This window comes from Neodiprion pinetum, chromosome 2 (genome assembly GCF_021155775.2).
Source record: "Neodiprion pinetum isolate iyNeoPine1 chromosome 2, iyNeoPine1.2, whole genome shotgun sequence".
Taxonomy (NCBI): domain Eukaryota; kingdom Metazoa; phylum Arthropoda; class Insecta; order Hymenoptera; family Diprionidae; genus Neodiprion; species Neodiprion pinetum.
In genome coordinates this window covers 29,369,231-29,389,730 of record NC_060233.1, presented here as the reverse complement: position 1 = coordinate 29,389,730, position 20,500 = coordinate 29,369,231, and the positions used below count along the sequence as shown (strand labels likewise).

At 36.0% G+C, this 20,500-nt stretch overlaps 1 protein-coding gene across 11 annotated transcripts in view; it reads left to right on the top strand.

Annotated features, from left to right (window-relative positions):
* The window catches only part of cnn (phosphodiesterase 4D interacting protein centrosomin), a 30,745-nt gene extending 12,584 nt beyond the window's left edge, over window positions 1-18,161 (top strand). For 2 of the 11 annotated variants that reach the window (XM_046612001.2, XM_046611999.2), the window contains exons 2-16: window positions 545-600; window positions 6,113-6,351; window positions 6,474-6,645; window positions 6,887-7,026; window positions 7,955-8,365; window positions 8,438-8,629; window positions 8,749-9,096; window positions 12,528-12,635; window positions 12,779-14,056; window positions 14,371-14,658; window positions 14,757-14,981; window positions 15,059-15,262; window positions 15,353-15,587; window positions 15,823-15,840; window positions 17,428-18,161. In XM_046612001.2, the coding sequence (XP_046467957.1) occupies window positions 545-600; window positions 6,113-6,351; window positions 6,474-6,645; window positions 6,887-7,026; window positions 7,955-8,365; window positions 8,438-8,629; window positions 8,749-9,096; window positions 12,528-12,635; window positions 12,779-14,056; window positions 14,371-14,658; window positions 14,757-14,981; window positions 15,059-15,262; window positions 15,353-15,587; window positions 15,823-15,840; window positions 17,428-17,639 (4,126 nt within the window). In that variant the 3' untranslated portion in view covers window positions 17,640-18,161. Of the gene's footprint in view, window positions 1-544; window positions 601-4,317; window positions 4,579-5,252; window positions 5,514-5,909; window positions 6,029-6,112; window positions 6,352-6,473; window positions 6,646-6,886; window positions 7,027-7,954; window positions 8,366-8,437; window positions 8,630-8,748; window positions 9,097-12,527; window positions 12,636-12,778; window positions 14,057-14,370; window positions 14,659-14,756; window positions 14,982-15,058; window positions 15,263-15,352; window positions 15,588-15,822; window positions 15,857-16,848; window positions 16,955-17,427 lie in introns of those variants that run through there. The other 9 variants (XR_006881597.2, XM_046612007.2, XR_006881598.2 and 6 more) reach the window with 9 other exon arrangements.
* The last annotated feature ends 2,339 nt before the right edge of the window (window positions 18,162-20,500 follow it).

Here is a 20,500-nt window from a genome sequence, read left to right as displayed (position 1 = left end):
TCGTACCTGAAATTGAAGGCAGGATCGAAAATTTGCGTGACTGTAATTTATTTGTATTATTGTATTTGAAATTTTGACGGTAACATTTAGCTGCGATTCTCATTTCATCTACATGTGCTGTGCAAGGTACTGCACTACAGTCCACGGTGCACGCTTACGAAAATAACTTTTCGGACGTTTTTCTGGCCAGAAACTATTTTCAGGAGATACGCTTCCTGTGGCGGGTACCCTCAAAGGGTCGGCCCTTCTTTCTTTCTGTGCAGGGATTTTGTTTTGTCGCGTTTTCCTCGATTGTTTGGACTTTTCCACGAACTTGAGATGGAAGCAAGAAAAAGATATCTTTCTTTTTCGCGTCAAAAATGGTTTAATCTTGATATTACCTTGGATTTCTTACCGTTACATCCTTAAAAATTGTATACAAATTCAAGTTGCGCTATTTCCATTAATATTTTTTTACAACGATACGATATGAAAAATTACGATACCATTGTACACTTGTAACGCAGTTGATTAAATTGGTTGTGTCTTTTTTTTTTTGTTCCAGCACGAATTTGACCCTTCAGGATATCACGATAGATCACACGCTTCCTTGTATAAATGGTAAGTTATTATTTTAACCCGCGCCCAAGACGCGTTGATACTTATATTGAATCCACACTTTTTCTATGTGTGTTTGATGATTTCCGTGTGAAGTACCGATAAACTCCGCATACGGTTGAACGATGATGCAAGGTCGGGCGACATTATTGATACATAAATAAGTTATTTTCGCTCTCTCTTTCTCTCTCTCTCTCTCTCTCTCTCTTCCTCTTTTTTTCGACGTAACGTCGCTCATCTAGATCATTTATCGACTTACACGACCTCGCCGCGTAATTGAAGTCTGATGGAGACAATGAAACAACCATCCGCACCCTTATTGCTTCGTATATTCAATATAATTGGCTCGTTATTGACTATACGAACGGATCTCAGGGTGATATGTGATCCTCGATTTTATATACGCGTATACATGCAGCGCGATGCAATGTGTATGGTAATTTATTCTTGACCCGATAAAATTGCAAGTCACCGGAGGACGAATGAACCCCAAGCAATTCCAACGTATGTCGCGGGAATATTGAAAGGAAATATTCGTGTCCGGTGTAAAACCTTTATTACTTTTCACCTTCTTCTTTCGTTTATTGACTCATTCCTTATCCACAGAAATGTAGTCCACCCTTTAAATACAACTTGAATGAAACATCGACTACTCCATAAACTACGTACATTATACGTAACTCACCTACTCCATTGATGAGATGGCAAAAATCGTTTCGGATTTAAAACCGAGTTCACAGTTGCATCCACCTATGTGACTAACGAGTAACAACCTTATCTCACGCATGTCTGTGATCCCGTGCTTCACCTCTGCCCCTCTCTCTCTCTCTGTCTCTCTCTCTCTCTGTAACATCTCGTTCTAAATATACTGTAGAACCCATACATAGCTGTAGTATAACTACCAGTGAGACTTATACCGGTAAATGTTTGTTTTAACGCATCTAGACCATGCGAGATGGTGCAGGCGTAGAAGGATTTATGTCAGGATTTACGTTGGATGGTATAGTACGCACGGTTGTAGTATAACACCGCAGACAGTGAACTTCCGAGAAACATCCCATACTTTGCTAGTAGAATTTTTTCTTTTTTTTTTTTTTTTTACATTCATTTACTTCTTTTATGGCTGAGAGATTTTTTCTCGTAACAGCATGTGCGAAATCGTGATTTATAACACCCTAGTGCAAAGTCAGATTACGAAGGAATCTTTTTCTTTACTCTTTATAATCGAGTAATGTCATTTCGTTAATCAAGATGTATGTGAAGCTTTTTTTTTTTTTTTTTTAAGGAAGCGGGAATGTGTATTTTCTTATCGGTTGCCTCGAACTTTCAGAAATACGCAATTGTCCTCTTAAGATTGTCCCCGTAGAAAATTCGAACTCGCGTGATGTTTCACCAATCTCCGCTGGTACAGACGCTAGTGTGTTGTTTTACCTGTTGCATGTACATTACGGTGTTTCAGAAAATAATAATTTAGGATCTTCCACCGTAGCATTCCCTAAAACGTTTGATTAGGTCTGAAGAAGGATTCTGTTAAAAGATGAACGTTCTACGTTAGTGCAAGATATTTTTTTGAATTTATAAAGAAATACGTTGCAGCACTTCAATTATTATTTTTTTTTTCACGATCCATGACACAACAATATATCAAACATAATTTTATTCTCCTTAATTAAAAGTTCATATTAAATTATAACTATTTTATGAGATTGAATTAATGAAGAAAAACTCGTCGTCGGATACAATTGTCAAAACAGCAACCCGAGACTTAATATATCAAGTGTATTTCTTATTTGCGATGATAAATTGATACTATGATTGATGTAAGCAATGAAATAAAAAATTTGTCCACGATACTTGATAAATTTTTAAAAAAAATGTCAAATAGTGGAAAATCAACCGAACGCGATCTTCCACAAAGTTTAAAACGCTCATCTTTTAATTTGTAAATTCCTAATTATTTTTTTCTGAAACACCATGATGCACTAACGTGTTGAAGCTATTATGCGCGTGTGTGCAACTGCACGTATACTGCAGGGATATAGTTGCAGTCTATTGGCTCGCAGAGAGCTGAGTATTATTTATAGATGACACATTTAAGCGGTGGCGAAGGAGACTCGTCTCTTCGGTATACCTACTAGGTGTACCCTCTTCGTTTTGTTTTTTTTTTTTTTTTTGTTTTTTGTTTTACCGCATCTATGTACGTACCATGTGCCGTCGTGGCAGACTGTCTTCGTCTCGGTTATATATCTATGTATACTTATGTCTTATCTCTGTACCTTCTCTGCAGACTCGCGACACTCTGCCACGCCATTCGCCCTAGTCTCATGCACCGTAGCGACAGTATTATATTGCTAGGCTTCAAAATTAGCCTGTGGCTAATTGCTTTCGGGAAATCTCTAGCCTCACCTCTTGGGAGAATTTGAATACATATCACCTTCGTCACTACTCTGCTTTACGGTGTACTAGATCATCGTTCGCTGTTTCGGCGCAGCGTGACTTGGTTTGGTTCGATAAGGAAAGGAAAGGATGATAATATTGTACAAGGAAAGCGAGTGAGTCCTGAACGAATGGATATACGGTGATTGCAGACTAATTAATCAGGGGAAAATCATGGTCAAACGGTTCTTATTTTCCTTCGAAATAAAGAAACATTAACAAACACGTGTTATTGGAAAGTAAAAAATCTTTACTACCGGCATCGTCGACATCTACTAAGCGTCGTGGCGAGACGTTGGGGCTATTTTATAAATAGAAAAATATCTTGGACACAGAGACGAGGTTTTGGCTTTTGGGTTTTGGCAGTTATACCAGTTGCCACCAACCGTCGTATGGCTCCTCTACTAACACGAGGAGCAAGATATACTATCGCTTTTCTCAACGACGCTGAGAGTAGGTCTATATTCGTACCACCCTGCTGCTGCTGTTGCTGTTGCTGTTGTGTCGTACCTTATAACCAGGGACAACTGATGGCCAGACCGCCAACTCGAGTTTTGCAGAGCCGTCGTAGGGCCTTTAAATTATAACGCATCTTTCGTACCTTTTTCACTTTTGCATCCGGTGAATGGAAACTGCGATACGTACATGCTGGAGAGTCGTCTCGTGTAAAGTTATAAAACTTGGTTTGATCTTATTTCCAAATTTTTCAGTGGCTCATTATACGTGAGGACGTATTTTCGCGTGAGCTCATTTCTTCGATATTTGTAACCAGTATATCGGAACCAGCCACCATCTGGTGACAACGGAAAGTTTTACTATCTCTGGCGAGTCGTATTTCATCTTAAGAGTAGTTTTGTAGCCTGTTTTTTTCTGTACCATTCATGAAAACCGCAACCCTTGCAACTTGTGCAAAGTCTAGATTATCCTTTGATTTATTGAGAATTTTGCAAGTCTTGCGAAGTAAAAACTCTGTCATTCAGCATCTTGCAAAATAATGTCAATACTGAATACGTTTAAAAAAAAAAATGATAAACAATTTTATCCATCATTCAATTTAGTTTCATGTTATATTATGTCCGCAACGTGACATCTTATTACTACAATATACCGTTTCTCAATGTACATACATGACATGACAATCTGCTCACGTGTAGTTTTGAACATGTATGCGTAGCGAATAGTCAGACGAAGTTTCATACCTATACATCACGGGTAACTCTGCATGCAATAGCAATATTTTGCAACTCTAATTCGATCACAGCCAGAGATAGCGGCTGTTCACAGTTGCTTGCCTGAACTCAAGTGTCTAAGATCTGTTTAAGCGGAGTATAAAAACAAAAATGATATAATGTTAGACGAATTTTTTGAAACCGTTGCTTCTTTTTCCTCCTTTCTTCTCCTCTTCCATTCCATCGCTCCCAGTTCGTTCTCGCTTGTAAAAAATGTTCGATTGATTCGTGATATAATGCGGTATGGGATGTGCTAAATCGAGGATCGACCAACTAGGCATTACCGATAAGCCGATCCGAGTTGAAATAATGTTTGGTAATGTGGAGTAATGTGTTGCTGTAATAATGTATTTAAAATTTGGAATTTCTTCTCGCCCAGACTTCGGTCATAATCGCGATGATCAAGATCTCTTTTATAGCTCTTCTCTCCGCGTGATCGTATATCTTGCCCAGTTATTCTTCAGCCGATTGTTGGTTAAGTGGTAAATTAATGTATAAAGAAGTAGAGAAGCTACGGTTATTTGAATTTAAATTGATGTGGGCGCAATTTAAAAATCTCTCCAAATTTGTCGTTCATTGTGATAACCAACCTTCGTTTACAATCTAGCAAATTGCACTGTCCGCCTACAGGGATATTTCTTTTTCTCTTTCTTTAATCCCGTCTTGCGCTCATTGTCTCAATGATATTTATATATGACAATAAAATATCTGACTTGCGCTACAAGAATTTTTGGGTACCGGCTAAATTGTGGGTTTACCTATTACCTAAATTACTGAAGAACGACCGTGAAACTTTTCAAAACGTATCCTACGCAGCAGTGGAAAGTTGAAATAGAATCAAACAGAGAAAATTGTTTAAAATTGTCGTAATGCGCAGAAAACTTTTGGGCCTTTGCCAAAATTGTAAAATGTCACTCGTAATTATCCGAGGTTTTCTTTTTTCTTCTTCATTATTTACTCGTGTATTCTTTCACTTAACGCTGATCACTTCAGTCTGGACGTTTAATTTATTTTCGATCCTTTTAATTGTTATTCGCAGTAGAAACGGCATTAATTGTCACAATCATGATATTCATTCACGACCGATATTTATAGAACAACCTGCAGACAAAAATAATAATAACAATAGTTGATCAATTTCTTTGATGACAATAGAATAATGATGAGTTGCCAAGAGGGACGGTTTCTTTTGATTTATTTCCGCGCATGTAACATAAACAAATGGGTAATAAATATTGTTAAGGAAATAGGGTGAGTTAAACAAGGAGGCTTTGAGATTTCGAAAAGCCATTACATAAATCGTGTCATTTTACATAGGGGGATATGAAATTATGCAACTAAAGATTAAAACGAAACGTAGGGGGGATTCGGTAAAAATTTTTATCATCGCGGTCAAAAATTTATTCACAGACACTGCATGTATTTAACAAATCTCATAACTTGACGATAATAATTAACGCAAATAATTCACCACCTCAAAGCTTTGACGAATCAGAATGGAAATAAAATTATGATAAAAGTGGTAATGAAAATGTGATCAAGGAAAGTACCGGTGTACAGATAATGATATTGTGAAGAGATAGGGCTAAGCTTTCTCTCTACATTTTTTATAATCTCTCTTTTTCTTCCAATCGTTCGGAAACTCAGCCAAAAAGCATTCTCGCGGGTTATTATCGCGTCAGAGGACATGACTCAGAAATTTCGAAAATGGTCTAAAAGGGTATTCACTCTATTCAACAACCAAAACTGACAAACCAACATGCATAGTAAGATAAAGGCATACCACGTACTGCCTCCACTGCCTAAATTTATTACCGAAGGATTTGACATCTTCAATTTTAATCTTGCAGGCACACATGGAAGGTCTCCAGGTAAGGCGGCGACCACAGGGCCTGGACTCGGCGCAATCAGAGGCGTACCGGGCACCGTCCAAGGGACCGGAGGCAGAACAATGAAGGAATACGAGGATCAGCTTGGCATGCTGAAGAAGGAGAACTTCAACCTTAAGCTGCGGATATATTTTCTTGAGGAAAGGATGGGCATCACATCTGCGGATGAAGATGCGATCAAAAAAAATATCGAACTTAAGGTGAGGCGATCCTTTGTTCAAGACTGTTTCTGTATTCCTCTTTGCCACGATTATTGATAATTTCAACTTTGTTGTACATATCTCTTACTGTTTCGACATGTGGCTAATGACATTGTTTTTAGGTCGAGGTCGAGTCACTGAGAAAAGAACTGATTGAGAAGCAGGATCTTCTCAGCCAGGCAGCCAAGGCTTTTGAACTTATCGAAAAACAGAAAGAAACGTCATCGCGTAACCAGACTCAGTATCAACGGTCGCTTGATTTAGAAAGGGAGAGAATTGCCGAACTTGAAAAAGGTTGGGATAAATAAATATCATTTGTCCGATTATCCCTTAAACAAAGTACCAGAGAAAACTACTTACGTAAATCGGGACTTTTGGTTGGTCAGAATTTGTCGTCCTGGACAGTGAGACTGATGGATAATATTTTTCGTACAGAACTAAGTTAATAGGCTGCAATTTTTCTAATAAATAAAAATATTTATTTGCACCATCGTCGTTATAAATATCGTTTTTTTTTTTTTTACCCGTTTTACAGAACTTGAAGAGTACAAAGAAAAACTTGCCGATACCTCAGCATACTATAAAGAAGAATATGGCATCACGCCAGAAGAATCGATAGAGAATAAAGAAAAATTACACCAGATGGAAGAGCTTGTCGTGGCCTTGGAAGTGGAGGTAAAAACTAGTAATATACTCAATATCGTTAGACTTTTATTAGTTCTTTTGCAGTTAGTGGAAAAATATTGTGATTTCGGAATGTGAGACATGCTTAATATCTTTATCATCGTTACCATAATTTCTCAACTGACACACAATGGGTATTCACAATTTATTTTATATTGGCTTTTAGTTGCTGACATATATATTTCCTTTTTTTTTTTATCTGAATTGCTCATTTCCTTCACGCTGCCGGAAGCAAGTTGCCTTTATCAGATTTGTCACTGTTCAGTCAGTTAGTTTCTTATTATTCCAGCCGGGCGACGTGAGAGCTGTACTGGCGATGGTGGAGTGAATATTTGTTGAGACTTTAATCTTTAATTTTGGTATAGTACTATTTTCCAACTTCCTACTAGCGGCGTAAAATTCAGTTGAGAAATTTACACAATAGTTTTGATTATAAACAAGAGAATACTAGAGGGCGTACTCTAATGAACCAATTCTTGCAGCAGACAAATATTCTACTGTTTATTCAGGTTTGGCCCTTTAGATTTGTGCTCGTGTAAATAGACAGTTCTCTGTAGCCGGAATGTTTACAAAAGATAGCAGAACAGAGGTCAAAGGTGATTAGTAGTGGGGCTCCTTCCCTTACTGGTGAAGTTCTAACTGACACGCATTGTGTCAGTACAAATATGGAGTCTTGAAAGAAACATTACCTCATGTGCTTAAATAAACTTGTCTACATATTTATGTTTACTTGTAAATAGTAAAATATTTGTAATATCAGTAATGAAAATATCCAGTGAAATTAGGTGAAGATGTGATTGATATAAAAGCTGAAAATACTTAATTAATAATTAAGCATTTTAATATCCCACTCCAAACAATCAACGTCACCAGTCATTTCAATTGAAATAACTATAACTTGTTCTTTAATTTTCAAAAGGTGAAGCAAATAACTAGTAGCCTTGAAGAAGAACGTAATTGGGGTTTGGAATTGGAGAGTGAGAGAGATCAGTTGAAGGAGCGTCTTGAAGCTGAGGTTCAACTTAGGGAAGGTTCTATCGAACAGAGAAATCAGGAGATCGATCAACTGAGGGAAAGAGTCAAACAGTTGGAAGAGCAGATATTTAAGTGGGAAAGCCTGTCACAGCAACAGAAGAGTGAGTTGTTAGAAAAGGACAGAATCATTAAAGAAAAAAGTCTCCAGCTTGAGGAAAGACTTCGTTCGTGTGATGAGCTGACCAATGACTGCGAGAAGAGAAAGAAACAAGTTGATTCGTTGAGGGCTTCAGTCAAGACGAGAGACGATGCTCTGATAGAACTTACAAACAAGCACAAATCTCTTTTGTCGCAGGTGTGTTATCAGCTTTAAGGAATACTGGTTATCCAGATATCTAAGTCAACCATATTTTCATTGTTTTTTCAGTTTGAATGCAATTCCACAAAACTTAAAACTTGTTCGCCGCCAAGGAGCCCGACGACACCAAACTCTGTTGATGATTTTCATCTGCAAACGACGATGGGCCAAAGATTGAGCTGCGTACGGAGTCTAGATAAGAAAAACACTTCTGTCGACTGGGAGCCAAACAAAGAAAAGTCTTCGAGGCACAGTTCACAGGTATAGAAAACAGCTCTGCTGTCATAAACGATTCGTCTAAATTTAATGCTGGAGATTTTGCATCAACATGTGAGTACAATTTTCTACTTTTGGTGTTATTGAGTTATTTAATTTCTCAGGATTTGGAGGAACGTGATAGTGAGATGAAGCGACACCAAGAAGCCAACAAGCAGTTAACTTTGAAGCTTTGTAATACTCAGAAGACTGTTGAGGCTGCTGATCAAAAATACAAGAAGCTAACTATGGATCACGAAAAGGCACTTAAAACGATTCAAGGTTTTTTCGAAAGGCAACAGCAATTGGAGGACAAATTAGTGAAAAAAGATCGCAAACTTATGGAATTAGAAGTTGAACTGAGCAGACTGAGGAGTCAGGATTGCACAAAGTCTAATCGCAGAGTCCCATCAGCTAGACGTGATCTAACCAGTGAGATGTCTGACGACCCGGAACGGGACCCATGCAATCAGGTCTTTATGAAATCCTTTTATTATACTCTAGTCCAATATGTCTAGATTCGCGAGAGTAGGTTATCTTGTTTATTTTGATACATTTTTTCATTCATCAAGGATTGAATTAATCAATTGTGACTTATTGGTAGATTATGCCGTTTCGTCATTAATATCTTGACTTTTTCAATACTTCAAGTCTCGTATAATGTAGATATTGCGTGATGCACATACTTCATACAGAAAGATGATTTGTTAAAAAATGTTTTTCTAATTTATTAGCTGGTATATTTCGTTTTTTTTTTTTCTATTTCTTTCAGAAACACTGATTTCATTTCATCTCTTCTTCTTCACCGCTATCTTCTACCTCTTCCACCACTGCAAATATTTGCATGCTCTGTGCTTTTCTACTTTTGTGCTTCTTGCTGTTTACTTTTTTTTTTATGTCTATGATTCTAAGAAATCAGTTGTACAGCTATACACATAACTTGAAAGAGCGTATTGATGAAGGATTTATGTTCCTCAAACAAAGTGTTCAACCCCTCAATTTTATTACAGTTTTGTTTCTTCCCAGTATATGTATGCTGTTGAAAGTGAGACTCTGTGCCATTATGTAGATTCTTATAGCACAGTGGAAGTGAAAGCAACTGACATAAGCTGTAGGCTTGCCATTCATTGAATAACTTTGAAAACTGATACTATTTAATATTGTCTATAAAAATTTTATGACAAACATTTAATAAAAAGGTGCTTTCATTACATTCTTAGGCAGTGATGTTTATCACATTCTAGGCAATAGAATTTGGAACAATAGAATATTTTCATAAAGTATTTTTAGACAGTTTTTTGACGATATATTCAATGGGAATAGTGACGTTAGAAGTGGACTGAAGAGGGCAATGCTGTAGTTTTGTAAATGACATGGACAAGCATTGCGTTATTGTATTGCGTAGGGATCACTGAACTCTGAAATGACATCAAATGTTCTTTCTGAATACAATTTTCTTCCAGATTTTTGCAACAAAATGTTACATCTAGTGGCAGCACTTTTTAAATTGCACATAATGCCGTTTTGTCATCGGTATCGCCATCTCGAGATCGAAATAATACTACTGCTATTACAGCAACAATTTGCACTCATATTCCTCATTCAAATATCATAATTTTACTCTGACCTGATTTGCGTATGAGAAGTAACATTTCAAAGATCTTGAGCTTATAATCTTTTCAAGGATTAGACAAGTTTGGTAATGAGGTTCCGCTCGATCTCTCTTGTGAAAAAATTTGCTTGAGACAGATTAGTGTTAAATTAAAAATATGCCTTGCGAAAATATTTGCCCACTTGAGAAATATTGTCAGCACTACATGTCCTATTGCAGGAACGTGGCTCAATATTTATCTTTTAGCAGGCTACATGCAAATTGTTACTGAAAACTCTAATGAGGAGTAATTAATCTTTGAAAACAAATTATACTTTCTAAATAAAATTTATCGATCATAAAAATGAATACTAAATCAAAATGGGTAAAAAATCAATAAATATTTTATCAACTGTACAGTAGAATCTGTTGATGTACACTTTCTTTAAGGGGAGCTGTGTAATTGATAGTTGAATTGTATGAAGAATTAACGTTAGACTTTCCTCCATAGGGTAAAGTGCACTCTGCCTCGTTGCTGCGCAGTTTTGTCTACGGTATGAGTACAATAAAAACCCCGTGATGATCTAAATCATTTAGTTGTGATACAAATTTTATTAACGTGTTGATATAAATTGATAAAAATTGACTCATGCTTGGAATAAATTTTATTGTGTATATAGGTAATTTATTTCAATTAAAGTCAATTTAAATAAATTACATGTGTGTTGAATTTTTTTTTTTTGTTTTACCAAATATTACAACATCGTTTATGAATCGTAAGCAGAATGTGTTTTTTTTCTCTCTTGTCGCGTTAATTTATTTCTATTGATTTCGAGTCTGCATCTATGGTGTTTAAGTGTGTGTCTTTCTTTTCCTCTAATGATGTTTACTCAAAAATAATAAGTTTGGCGCAAAGCTATCAAATATCACCTTATATATTTTACTTTATTCGGATCAGATAGTGACACATTTTGATGAAGTCGCTAAATACTATTTTTAGATATTTTATTATAGCTTGCGAGATAAATTCCAGGATAATCTTCAACTGAATTATATCTAAATTGCAATTATTCTTTGTTTGCATCTGAGAAATATGCAAACTTAGCTGATATTACGTTAACTTAACAGAAGTTCGACTCTTGGAATCCGGAGATAGTTACAGCAAAGCTTAAAGAAGAGACGCCTTTTGTCTAATTATAGAATCCAACTGCTCATTCCCTGCAGTCCATGCCGCTGGCTTTTAAAGATCACTCTAGTCAGCCAGCAGCAGGCTACTCCTAGGTTTATACTCGTCCTATAAGAAAATCTCAGTGGCAGTTTCTCAACTAGAATGTACAAGTTTCAAATAATCACTGTTACAAAATTGTACAAATCTTGACAAGTTATTTCTACGTATTTTCTACGAGAAAATGCGTACCGAAGTAAATGAGAGAAAAAACAACTTGTAATAATGTATAACTTCTATATCAATTACCAATATTTATAATTATGGTGATTTCTTCACAAGTGCTACAATTCATTACTTTTTCGATTCCATATTTTAAACTTCGTATGTATTCCTCGATATACTAATATATACAAAGTTGTATTTGTATTTAATCTTTTGATTCGACCCAATAAGCAATAATGTTTTCCTGTTTGTGTGCCTCGGTCAGAATGGAGGTAGGTAATCAGCACCAAAAATTGCAGCATGTATAAAACGATGCGATGATATTTACTTTCTGCCAAGTTTCTGTCTATTAGGTTTTACGAAAATTTTGTTCTTGCTTTTTTGTCACCTGCAACAGCCTCTAACCCTGATCTTGATTGGTGGACATCTAAAATACTCTTATTCACTATATCCAACGTCCAGTCTATTTGTGTTCAAAATTGAATTTTTATTCCAAATTACTAAAGCAGACTTACATCAAAGTTTATTTATTCTCGCATGCTAACATGGAAATAGGACTATCACAACACAGCATAACTCGAGAGAATGAAAACTCACACAAAGGAGGGTAGCAAATCTTATTAAGTCAAATCTGATTTTGAAATACAAAAATCTTTCAGGAACCAGTTATTGTCACGCTTGTACCACCGAGACGTTGGCCAAAGAAAACTAAAAACTAGACTTGTTGACACACGAATAAATTCTTTAATTAGCCTTAGACCATTGCGCAGTATTCAAATCGTGCATGTTCTATTGTAATACATTTCTAGTATTGTAAATTGAATTTTCTGAATAAAGTTCGAATTATTTACATTTTATGAGAAATTACTTCCGAGTTTCATTTGATCAGGGAAAATACGTTTTTTCTTTTTTCTGTATTACAGCAACGCTTTGAGGAAATGGAGAGCAAGATTAACGACCTGAGAGTACAAATCGATACTATTAAGGCTGAGAAGAGTAAACTGGAAATGCAAATTCAAGCTGAATCCCAGGTAAATAGCAATACCAACAAATACAGAATTTATCATAGAGTAAAGCAGATTTATGGTCGTTTTTTTTCCACGTTAAGATAGGATAATTTTAAGTTTGAAATTGTGTAAGTAATGTTTGAAATAGAAGTTTTTTCACTTTATAGGAAGTACAAGAACAACTGAAAGATCGAGAACAGAAAATAGTGTCTTTAGAATCTGAGAAAAACACAATACGCGTTGAGTTAACAGAGAAAGTTGTCGAACTGGATAAATTAAAGGAAGCCTATAATCAGGCAAGTCTTAAAATCGAAGAAAGCTGCCGAACAAACGAGTTAGGCGACGAGTATAGTCTGCGAGAAGAGCTGCTGTTGAAAAATGCATTGATTGAGGAGAAGGATAAAAAAATTGAACAATTGAGCAAAGAGTTACAAATTCGAACGCAGAATCTACAAAAACTTGTCAACACAGAATTATGGAGCAAGAATAAAGAGATTGCCAAATTACATAATCACATGACTGCAACCCATAGTCATGAAAGGAGCAGAAACAGGTCTGAATCAGCCTTGGATAATTCTGGATTGCAAGTAACAACTTTGATCAAAGAACTGTCAGACCTTGGTATACAAGTCAAAATTGTAAATGACGCTGTACAATTGAATTACGTCAATGGAAATGAGTCAATAGACTTAAAAGTGACAAAAAATTACTTAGAAACCCTTTTAGAACAACGAAACGAGTTGGAAAAGGAAATAGATTACCTCAAATGGTTGAAGCTTATTACTAAACCTGATATAACTAATGAAATTGAAAGCTCTGGGTCAGAAACCGAGAGAGCTCGAAAGTATTGTGAATTATTGCGAACGCATCTTAAAGAGTTGGTCAGATTTATGAAAGAAATGTTGAGAAAAGCTAATCATTCGGAAATAATTAGTATGGAACATAAAAAAATAGTGCTGGACGTATTTTTGGATTCTAAAATTTTACCCGATGATTTTATACACTCTTTTGAAGAAATACCCGGTGGTGATGCAGTTGGAGATCACTCTTCTCGACGTCATTTCGCCGAAGAACATTTAGTTGATAGTGTTGGGAAGAAGAGTAACACCGAAAATTTACTGGGAGTGCGAAAGAATCAAAATTCGATTCACTCAGATTCAGAGGCATTTTCAGAGCCAGACAGAACAGTTTCGCTCGCTAGAATCGGACTACAAGAGCTGAATCATAAAACTAGCAACAAACATAGATTCTCTAAGTATACAAAGACGTTTAGTGACTCTGAGGATTCTATGGATTATGTTCCTTACCATAAGACTTACCAGAGCGACTTGAATGACACAGATGAGACAAGTAATATACAGGAGCTAAAAGAAACCAACAATCAGCTATACTCGGAACTGAATGCTCTCAGGAATGAGCTTGCAAGGAAAACTTTATTCGATGATGTGAGTTCTGTTGAAGTGTAAACAAAATTAAGACTTTCAGACTATTGCAAGTTTCGTAACTCTGACTCTGATTCCCATTTTGACCCAGTTTTTTTTCAGGCCTTTTCAACTTCTCTATTTTCAATTTGATTGCTCAATAAATTCATCTATATTTATCTCTACTTCCTGTAGATTAAGCACAGGGATGTTTTTCCCAATATATTTGAGGGAATATTAGGCGTTTTTGATAATTTACTTATAGAATTTGGCCATCCCTTGATTTTCGACATAATTTTCCTAACCAATAAAATAATATATTCCTTGTTTTTCAACAGAGATTCGACGAAAAATTGGCACCTTTAATCGCAAAGCTGGAACATTCACAGAGATTTTGTGAAAAATTGCAGGCGTCGCTAGAAAAAAGAATGAATGAATGCTACACACTGAAAAAAGAAAGCAAACAAAACAGCATACGAAAAGCACAGTTGGAGAAAAAGATATCGGAGGTTGAAGATATGGCTATTGAATTAACTAAACAAAAGGCGGATCTTTTACATTCTAAAGAAAGCGCTGAGAGACAAACCTGTGAAATGCTAACAGCGCTCAATAGAGAAAATGACACGGTAATAATTAAATATTATAAATAATGACTATTACCACTTAGTTGAGACAGTTCATTAATATAAGGTTTATTTTATCCTGAATATTTTTAATTGAACAGCTGCGAACAAAGATTAAAAAAATGGAAGATGAAATGGAGGTAACTAAAACGAATTTGGCAACAATAACGAAAGAAATCGATCAATTGACACTTTCTCACTCCCAAGTTCTTGTTGAAAATACAAAACTGATCAATGAAAAGCTGAGGCTGGAACAAGATGCGCGAAAAAACGACAGTCGATATGATATTGCACTACGGTCTCTGCACGAGAAATATACCAAAGAGGTATGTACACAAAAAATTTACTTTACGGTTTTTAAATATTTTAGTATGACAAGCGTTATTGTTTCCAAAAATTTTAGATAGCAGACCTGAATCAAGTCAACGATTCGCAGCGATCACGTATGCAGGAATTGGAAATGGTAAACAAAGAGTTACGAAGACATGTCGTAACTTGCGAGGCCAGTGATTCCGCGCCAAGTTCGAGTGGTATTTCATCCATTCCAACTGACACAACGATTAAACAAAGTTGTGACGATATAATCCAAGAATATCATTCCTACAACGTAAGTTTACATGTATTAATTAGATTAACCTCTCGTTTATTCAGTCATATTCCACGTTTGTAAAATTAATTCCTCTTTTTTTTGTATCAGGGCTCTCAGTATTGGTTGCCAATAAATTATCCGAATCTTACGGGTCGTAGTAAGTCTAGCTGTTCGCCTGACTTAGGAATCGAGAGCGATGCGGCACTAACGACTACAACACGACCTTTGAAAGATACTTTGAAAATAACCGAATCTATGACAAATCTTCTCAGCGAGGATGAGAATTGTAATACAAGCCGAGAACTCAGAGATTTAGACAGTGAAAGCCCGCTGCCTACAGAAGGTAGTCTAATTGTATTATTTATTAAAGTTCACAGATACATATGAGTTGATTCAATTTTTATCTCGCTTACATAATTATTACAATTCTTCATATAAATATGTAATTTAACTCTTTGACTACATGTGTGGATATAATATTTTATTACTGAAGTATGCCGCGGATTCATGTGTTAGACAGGTTAATAGATTTACATTTTTTATTGCATTGTTTAATTATTTTAATTTTAATTTTATAGGTGGGCATACATATAGTAGTATGTATTCTGAACAGTTAAGTTCAACGTTATGCTTTTGGCACTGATTATAACATATTTTATCCCTCCCAATTAATTGTGAATTACGTACACAATTCTTTTAACGTGAAACGTGCAATCAGAAACGTTAACGTTCATAGGTATCATTTTACACAAAATATTTCTTTGTTGATTGATCATCAGTGAAGAGGAGAGTAATAGACCGGTGGACCACCGATTCTGCTGAAACTTTTATGGATGTCGTAAAATATAGAGCTTTTAATGTGTAGTTGTATCCATTGGGTCTTCCTTCGTTTGGTTTGAATCAGATTGTACGAAAATCGGCAGTTCATACTTTGCTACGGCTCTGAATTCATAGTATATACATTTACACTTGTAAATCTATGAGAACCTGTTGACGAAACTTCAAGCAAGGACAATGGAAATTAATATATTGGGCAAAAATACACAACAGGATTTCTTTGTAAGGGCATTCCACTCATTAAACGGCTACTATAATGAATTTGAATTGGAGCGAAGAACGACCAAATGGATTAAGCTACACATAAGAAGCGCTATATTTTGGAACAAAGAAATACCTCTGGAAGTTCCAGCGAAATCCATGTTCCGGAGGTCTTATACCCTCCTTTCAAGTATACCCACACGTAATTTTTATTATTTATGTATTTATTATCGCCACTGGTCAACCATTACATACCTAATATTATAAAGCTTGCATCAATCATATATATTTTTCCATTACTAAGCATTCTGAAATCTCACTTGCAGTTGTGCATATAAAATTGCTTTATATGTATATAATATGCATGATAACTAATTAAAGATCACAAAAAATTTGTTAAATTTAGGAAAATCTCTTTGTAATAAGAACTAGTTCTCTGTATGTGGCTAGGTCAGAGAGCATTATTTTTTGCTTTTATGTCAACTAGGCTGCTTTCTTCTTTTCTCTTTTTCTTTTACTTCTTTACCACACGGTTATGATTTTCCTGAAACTCAAGTATGTTACAGAGATTTTTTTGTCAATCTACGTGATTGGGGAACCAATGCATCAGTTTTGATCCAAGCAAACTTATCTCGAGAATGGTTCATCTGACAACAAATATGCATATCAATGGTACTGTGGTGGTTTTCTACGATTCTCAAATCAACAATTTTTACTCTCAGAGAGGAGTTTTAAAGCAATTTCATGAAACGTACAATGTAAAACTGCTTTGTATATCTCATACAGTTCAGTGAATTCAACAATAGTCGTCGAGCTTTACAAGGCACTTACATTTTTCGATGACCAGGCAAGAAAGTAGCCGGGTTGACTTACAAAGCTTTATTTATTGATAAAAGTACTGAGAATTTGAATGAATACGGAAATGCCTGTTTAAATCGGTACTAACACTTTAAGTTAATACTTATTCATCTGAAATTGAAGTAGCCTGGTGATACTTGTATTTACAAAAATGAAAAAAGAAAACATTCCACAGTGATACTCTCTATAGCTTAGCCAGCCAAATATGAAGTAACCCATTAATGTTGAAAATATACGGATAGAATTGAGAATGAAACAAAATGAATGAACATTGTATTAATGCGCAGGTCTGAACGAAATGGAAGTGTTGAAGCAGGAAAACGAGGCACTGAAGCGACGACTGATGAAAACTAGAAGAGCTTTGGAAGATACATTTCAGCATCTTTCGGCATCGAATAAAAATAAAAAAAATGTTGAAAAGGCTATAACTAAGCAGCTCATGATAACAAAAACAATATTAAAAAAAACTAGGACTTACGAAGAGTCGTTTGAAAATTGAAAATTGAAAGTTGAATATCAAGTAATGAAAAATCTAACGAAGCGTGATGTTACTCGTATATTGTTGTTTGTTTGTTACTATACATACGTTGCATTGTTGCCTGCTAGAGCATGCAATGATCTCTTTTTTTTTTCATATCTAAACTGAAGCGACTGAGATGAATGATGATTATTACTACGTATTGTATTGTATGTAATGAAACATATTTTCTTATCGTGCCACTATTAGGCAATGTTTTTCCTTTTCTTTTTTGTAAAGAAGACATTTTTCTTCAATATATGTATGTGATGTGCGGTGTATGTATTGAGATTTGTAAATAGGTATTTTTTTCTAATTAGTTAAATTAGTAAGGATTCATAATAAAAGATTTTGAAAACATTGCGTGATTGCTTATAACTGCATCTCAGAGTTAAAAAATGTGAATAAATATATAACTGTATATATTACTACATCTATACATCTCATTATAGCATCTGTAAATAGCCCATGTAATAAAATATCTGACATTTGCATTTTATAATATATTTCTCCTATTATACTGCTTCATTTTGAAATATAAAATCAATTCTATAAGTATCAAGTACGAGAAAGGAACGAATTCGGTGTTGGAGCTCAAGAACTATCCGGAACATACCATCAAACTGTTCGTATTGAAATTCGATGAACAGCTAGGATTAAAATGAATGAAAATTTACTATGTTGGAAAATTAAACGGATTAAGAAGACTCGAAATCTCAGACAATAGAATCATCTAACTGACGCAGAACGGCAGCGTTATTAGCTGACCCGTTGACCGACGAATATATCTTCAGTCTGAAATGTAAAAACTGAAATAATTATATATCATATCATATCATACATCATATCATACATCATACATCATACATCATACATAGTATTAAAGGTCGAAACCAAAGTTTGGATGTTCAATTGTTCTGACGTTCAGAAAGTGACGTCACCCAAAATTTTTTTTCCCCTAACGGCACCAATCTAAAATCAGCTAGCCGAATTCCTAAGTCTGGAAACAACCGCGCAGTAGAGCGGACGTATGAAAATCGCGCTCCGGAAATTTCCAGTACCGGGTTCTCTACTTCATGGATCCTGCGCTCCGAGTCCGCTTCCTGGTGCAACTCGAGTTCCAGAACAAGAGGTCCGTAGTTTCTACGCTCTAGGTCCGCTACCTGGTGAAACTCGACTTCAGGAACAAGCGCTCCGTAGTTTATGCGCTCAAGGTCCGCTACCTCGTGAAGCTCAACTTCAGGAACAAGCGCTCCGTAATTTCTGCACTCCAGGTCCGCTACCTGATAAAGCTCGACATCCAGGACAAGCGCTCCGTAGTTTCTGCGTTCAAGGTCCGCTACGTGGTGAAACTTAACTTCCAGGACAAGCGCTCCGTGGTTCCTACGCTCCAGTTCCGCTACCTGGAGAAACGCCTCTTGAGGGACGAGCGCTCCTACCTCCTACCACCTTCAAACACCTCCTACCATCTCCGTCCACCTCCTACTACCTCCAAACATCCCTTAACATCTTCTACCAGCTCCTACCACGCCCTTTCTTGTACTGCCCAAATGTGAGTTGAAATACACTCGCAATTTCAAAAACTTCGTTAGTTATTTCCCATTCGAAAAATATAGCCGACAACCAAAAAAAAAAAATATATGTGTACTGTTCCCGATTTTTCATGTTGCAGCATTTAAAGAACCTGGTTTCCACTTTGAACCGACATGAAAGATATTTTTTCGCCATTATCTGATTTTGTTATTGAAGTTTTTTCCGTGTTACTTGAATATTTAGCTATATTATTATTCATTGCTTTCAGTTTTATATATAATCAACTATTTTCATGTGGACAAATAACAAAAAGCTATGTTACTATTCGTGCTCGGTGAGTATAACATTTTTATAATATTTAATGGGGATTGTAATTATATTTTATCTGAAATTTTTCAAACTTGTCATGTTTACAATAAATTATTTCGATTCATTTTTCGCGCACGCCCAAATTCAGCAGCTATCAATGCGCTAATATTATTGCTATAATATTTTACAATTTTTGGATAATCTTCTTGGTCAAATCTGTCAATAAAAAAATGACATTACTCCTCACATAATATTTTTGATGTGTTCTAATACTTGAATTATTTATTAGTATTCGAGGTATGACCCAAGGTGGTCAGCAGTGGTAGTTGGAGGTGGTCGAAGGTGATTGTGGGTGATCGAGGTGAACGACGAGGAGGACAAGAACTTCTGCACTGTGAGTATAAAATTTTTAAAATAGTTAATGGAGTAGCAGTAGGAGTGAAGGTAGGAATGGGAGTAGGAATAGGATCTCGAGTAGGACCAGAAGTGGAAGTAGGATCAGTAGGAGGAGTAGGATCAGGAGTAGCAGTAGGAGTAAAATCGGCCGTAGGATCAGGTGTAGAAGTGGTAGAATGAGAAGTAAAATCAGGAGTGCACGTAGAAGTAGGATCAGGCGTGGAAGTAAGAGAAAAAGTTGGAGTAGGATAAGAAGCAGAATCAGTACCCTACCCTACCCTACGCCTTTGTATTTTTGGCGAAAATTTTCGCGATTTTGAAGAGTGCTGGAATCGATTCTTTCAGGCTCTATTCCGACGTAATTTTGCGGAAAAAATCGATTGGGCGCAGTCCCAATAAGCTGCGATCAACGCATCGAAAGTTACGGCCAAAAAACGAAAACCTGAATTTTTGACATTTTTCAGCAGGTGCTTTTTCCTTCATAATTTCTCTCCTGTTGACCCCACGCTCTTTTCGCTGCGTTTTCTGAGTTCCTTGGGGTCCGATTGGTCGGGTAAGAGTCAAACGAATCAATTCTGAGACGAAAAATTTTTTGGTAAGAAAAA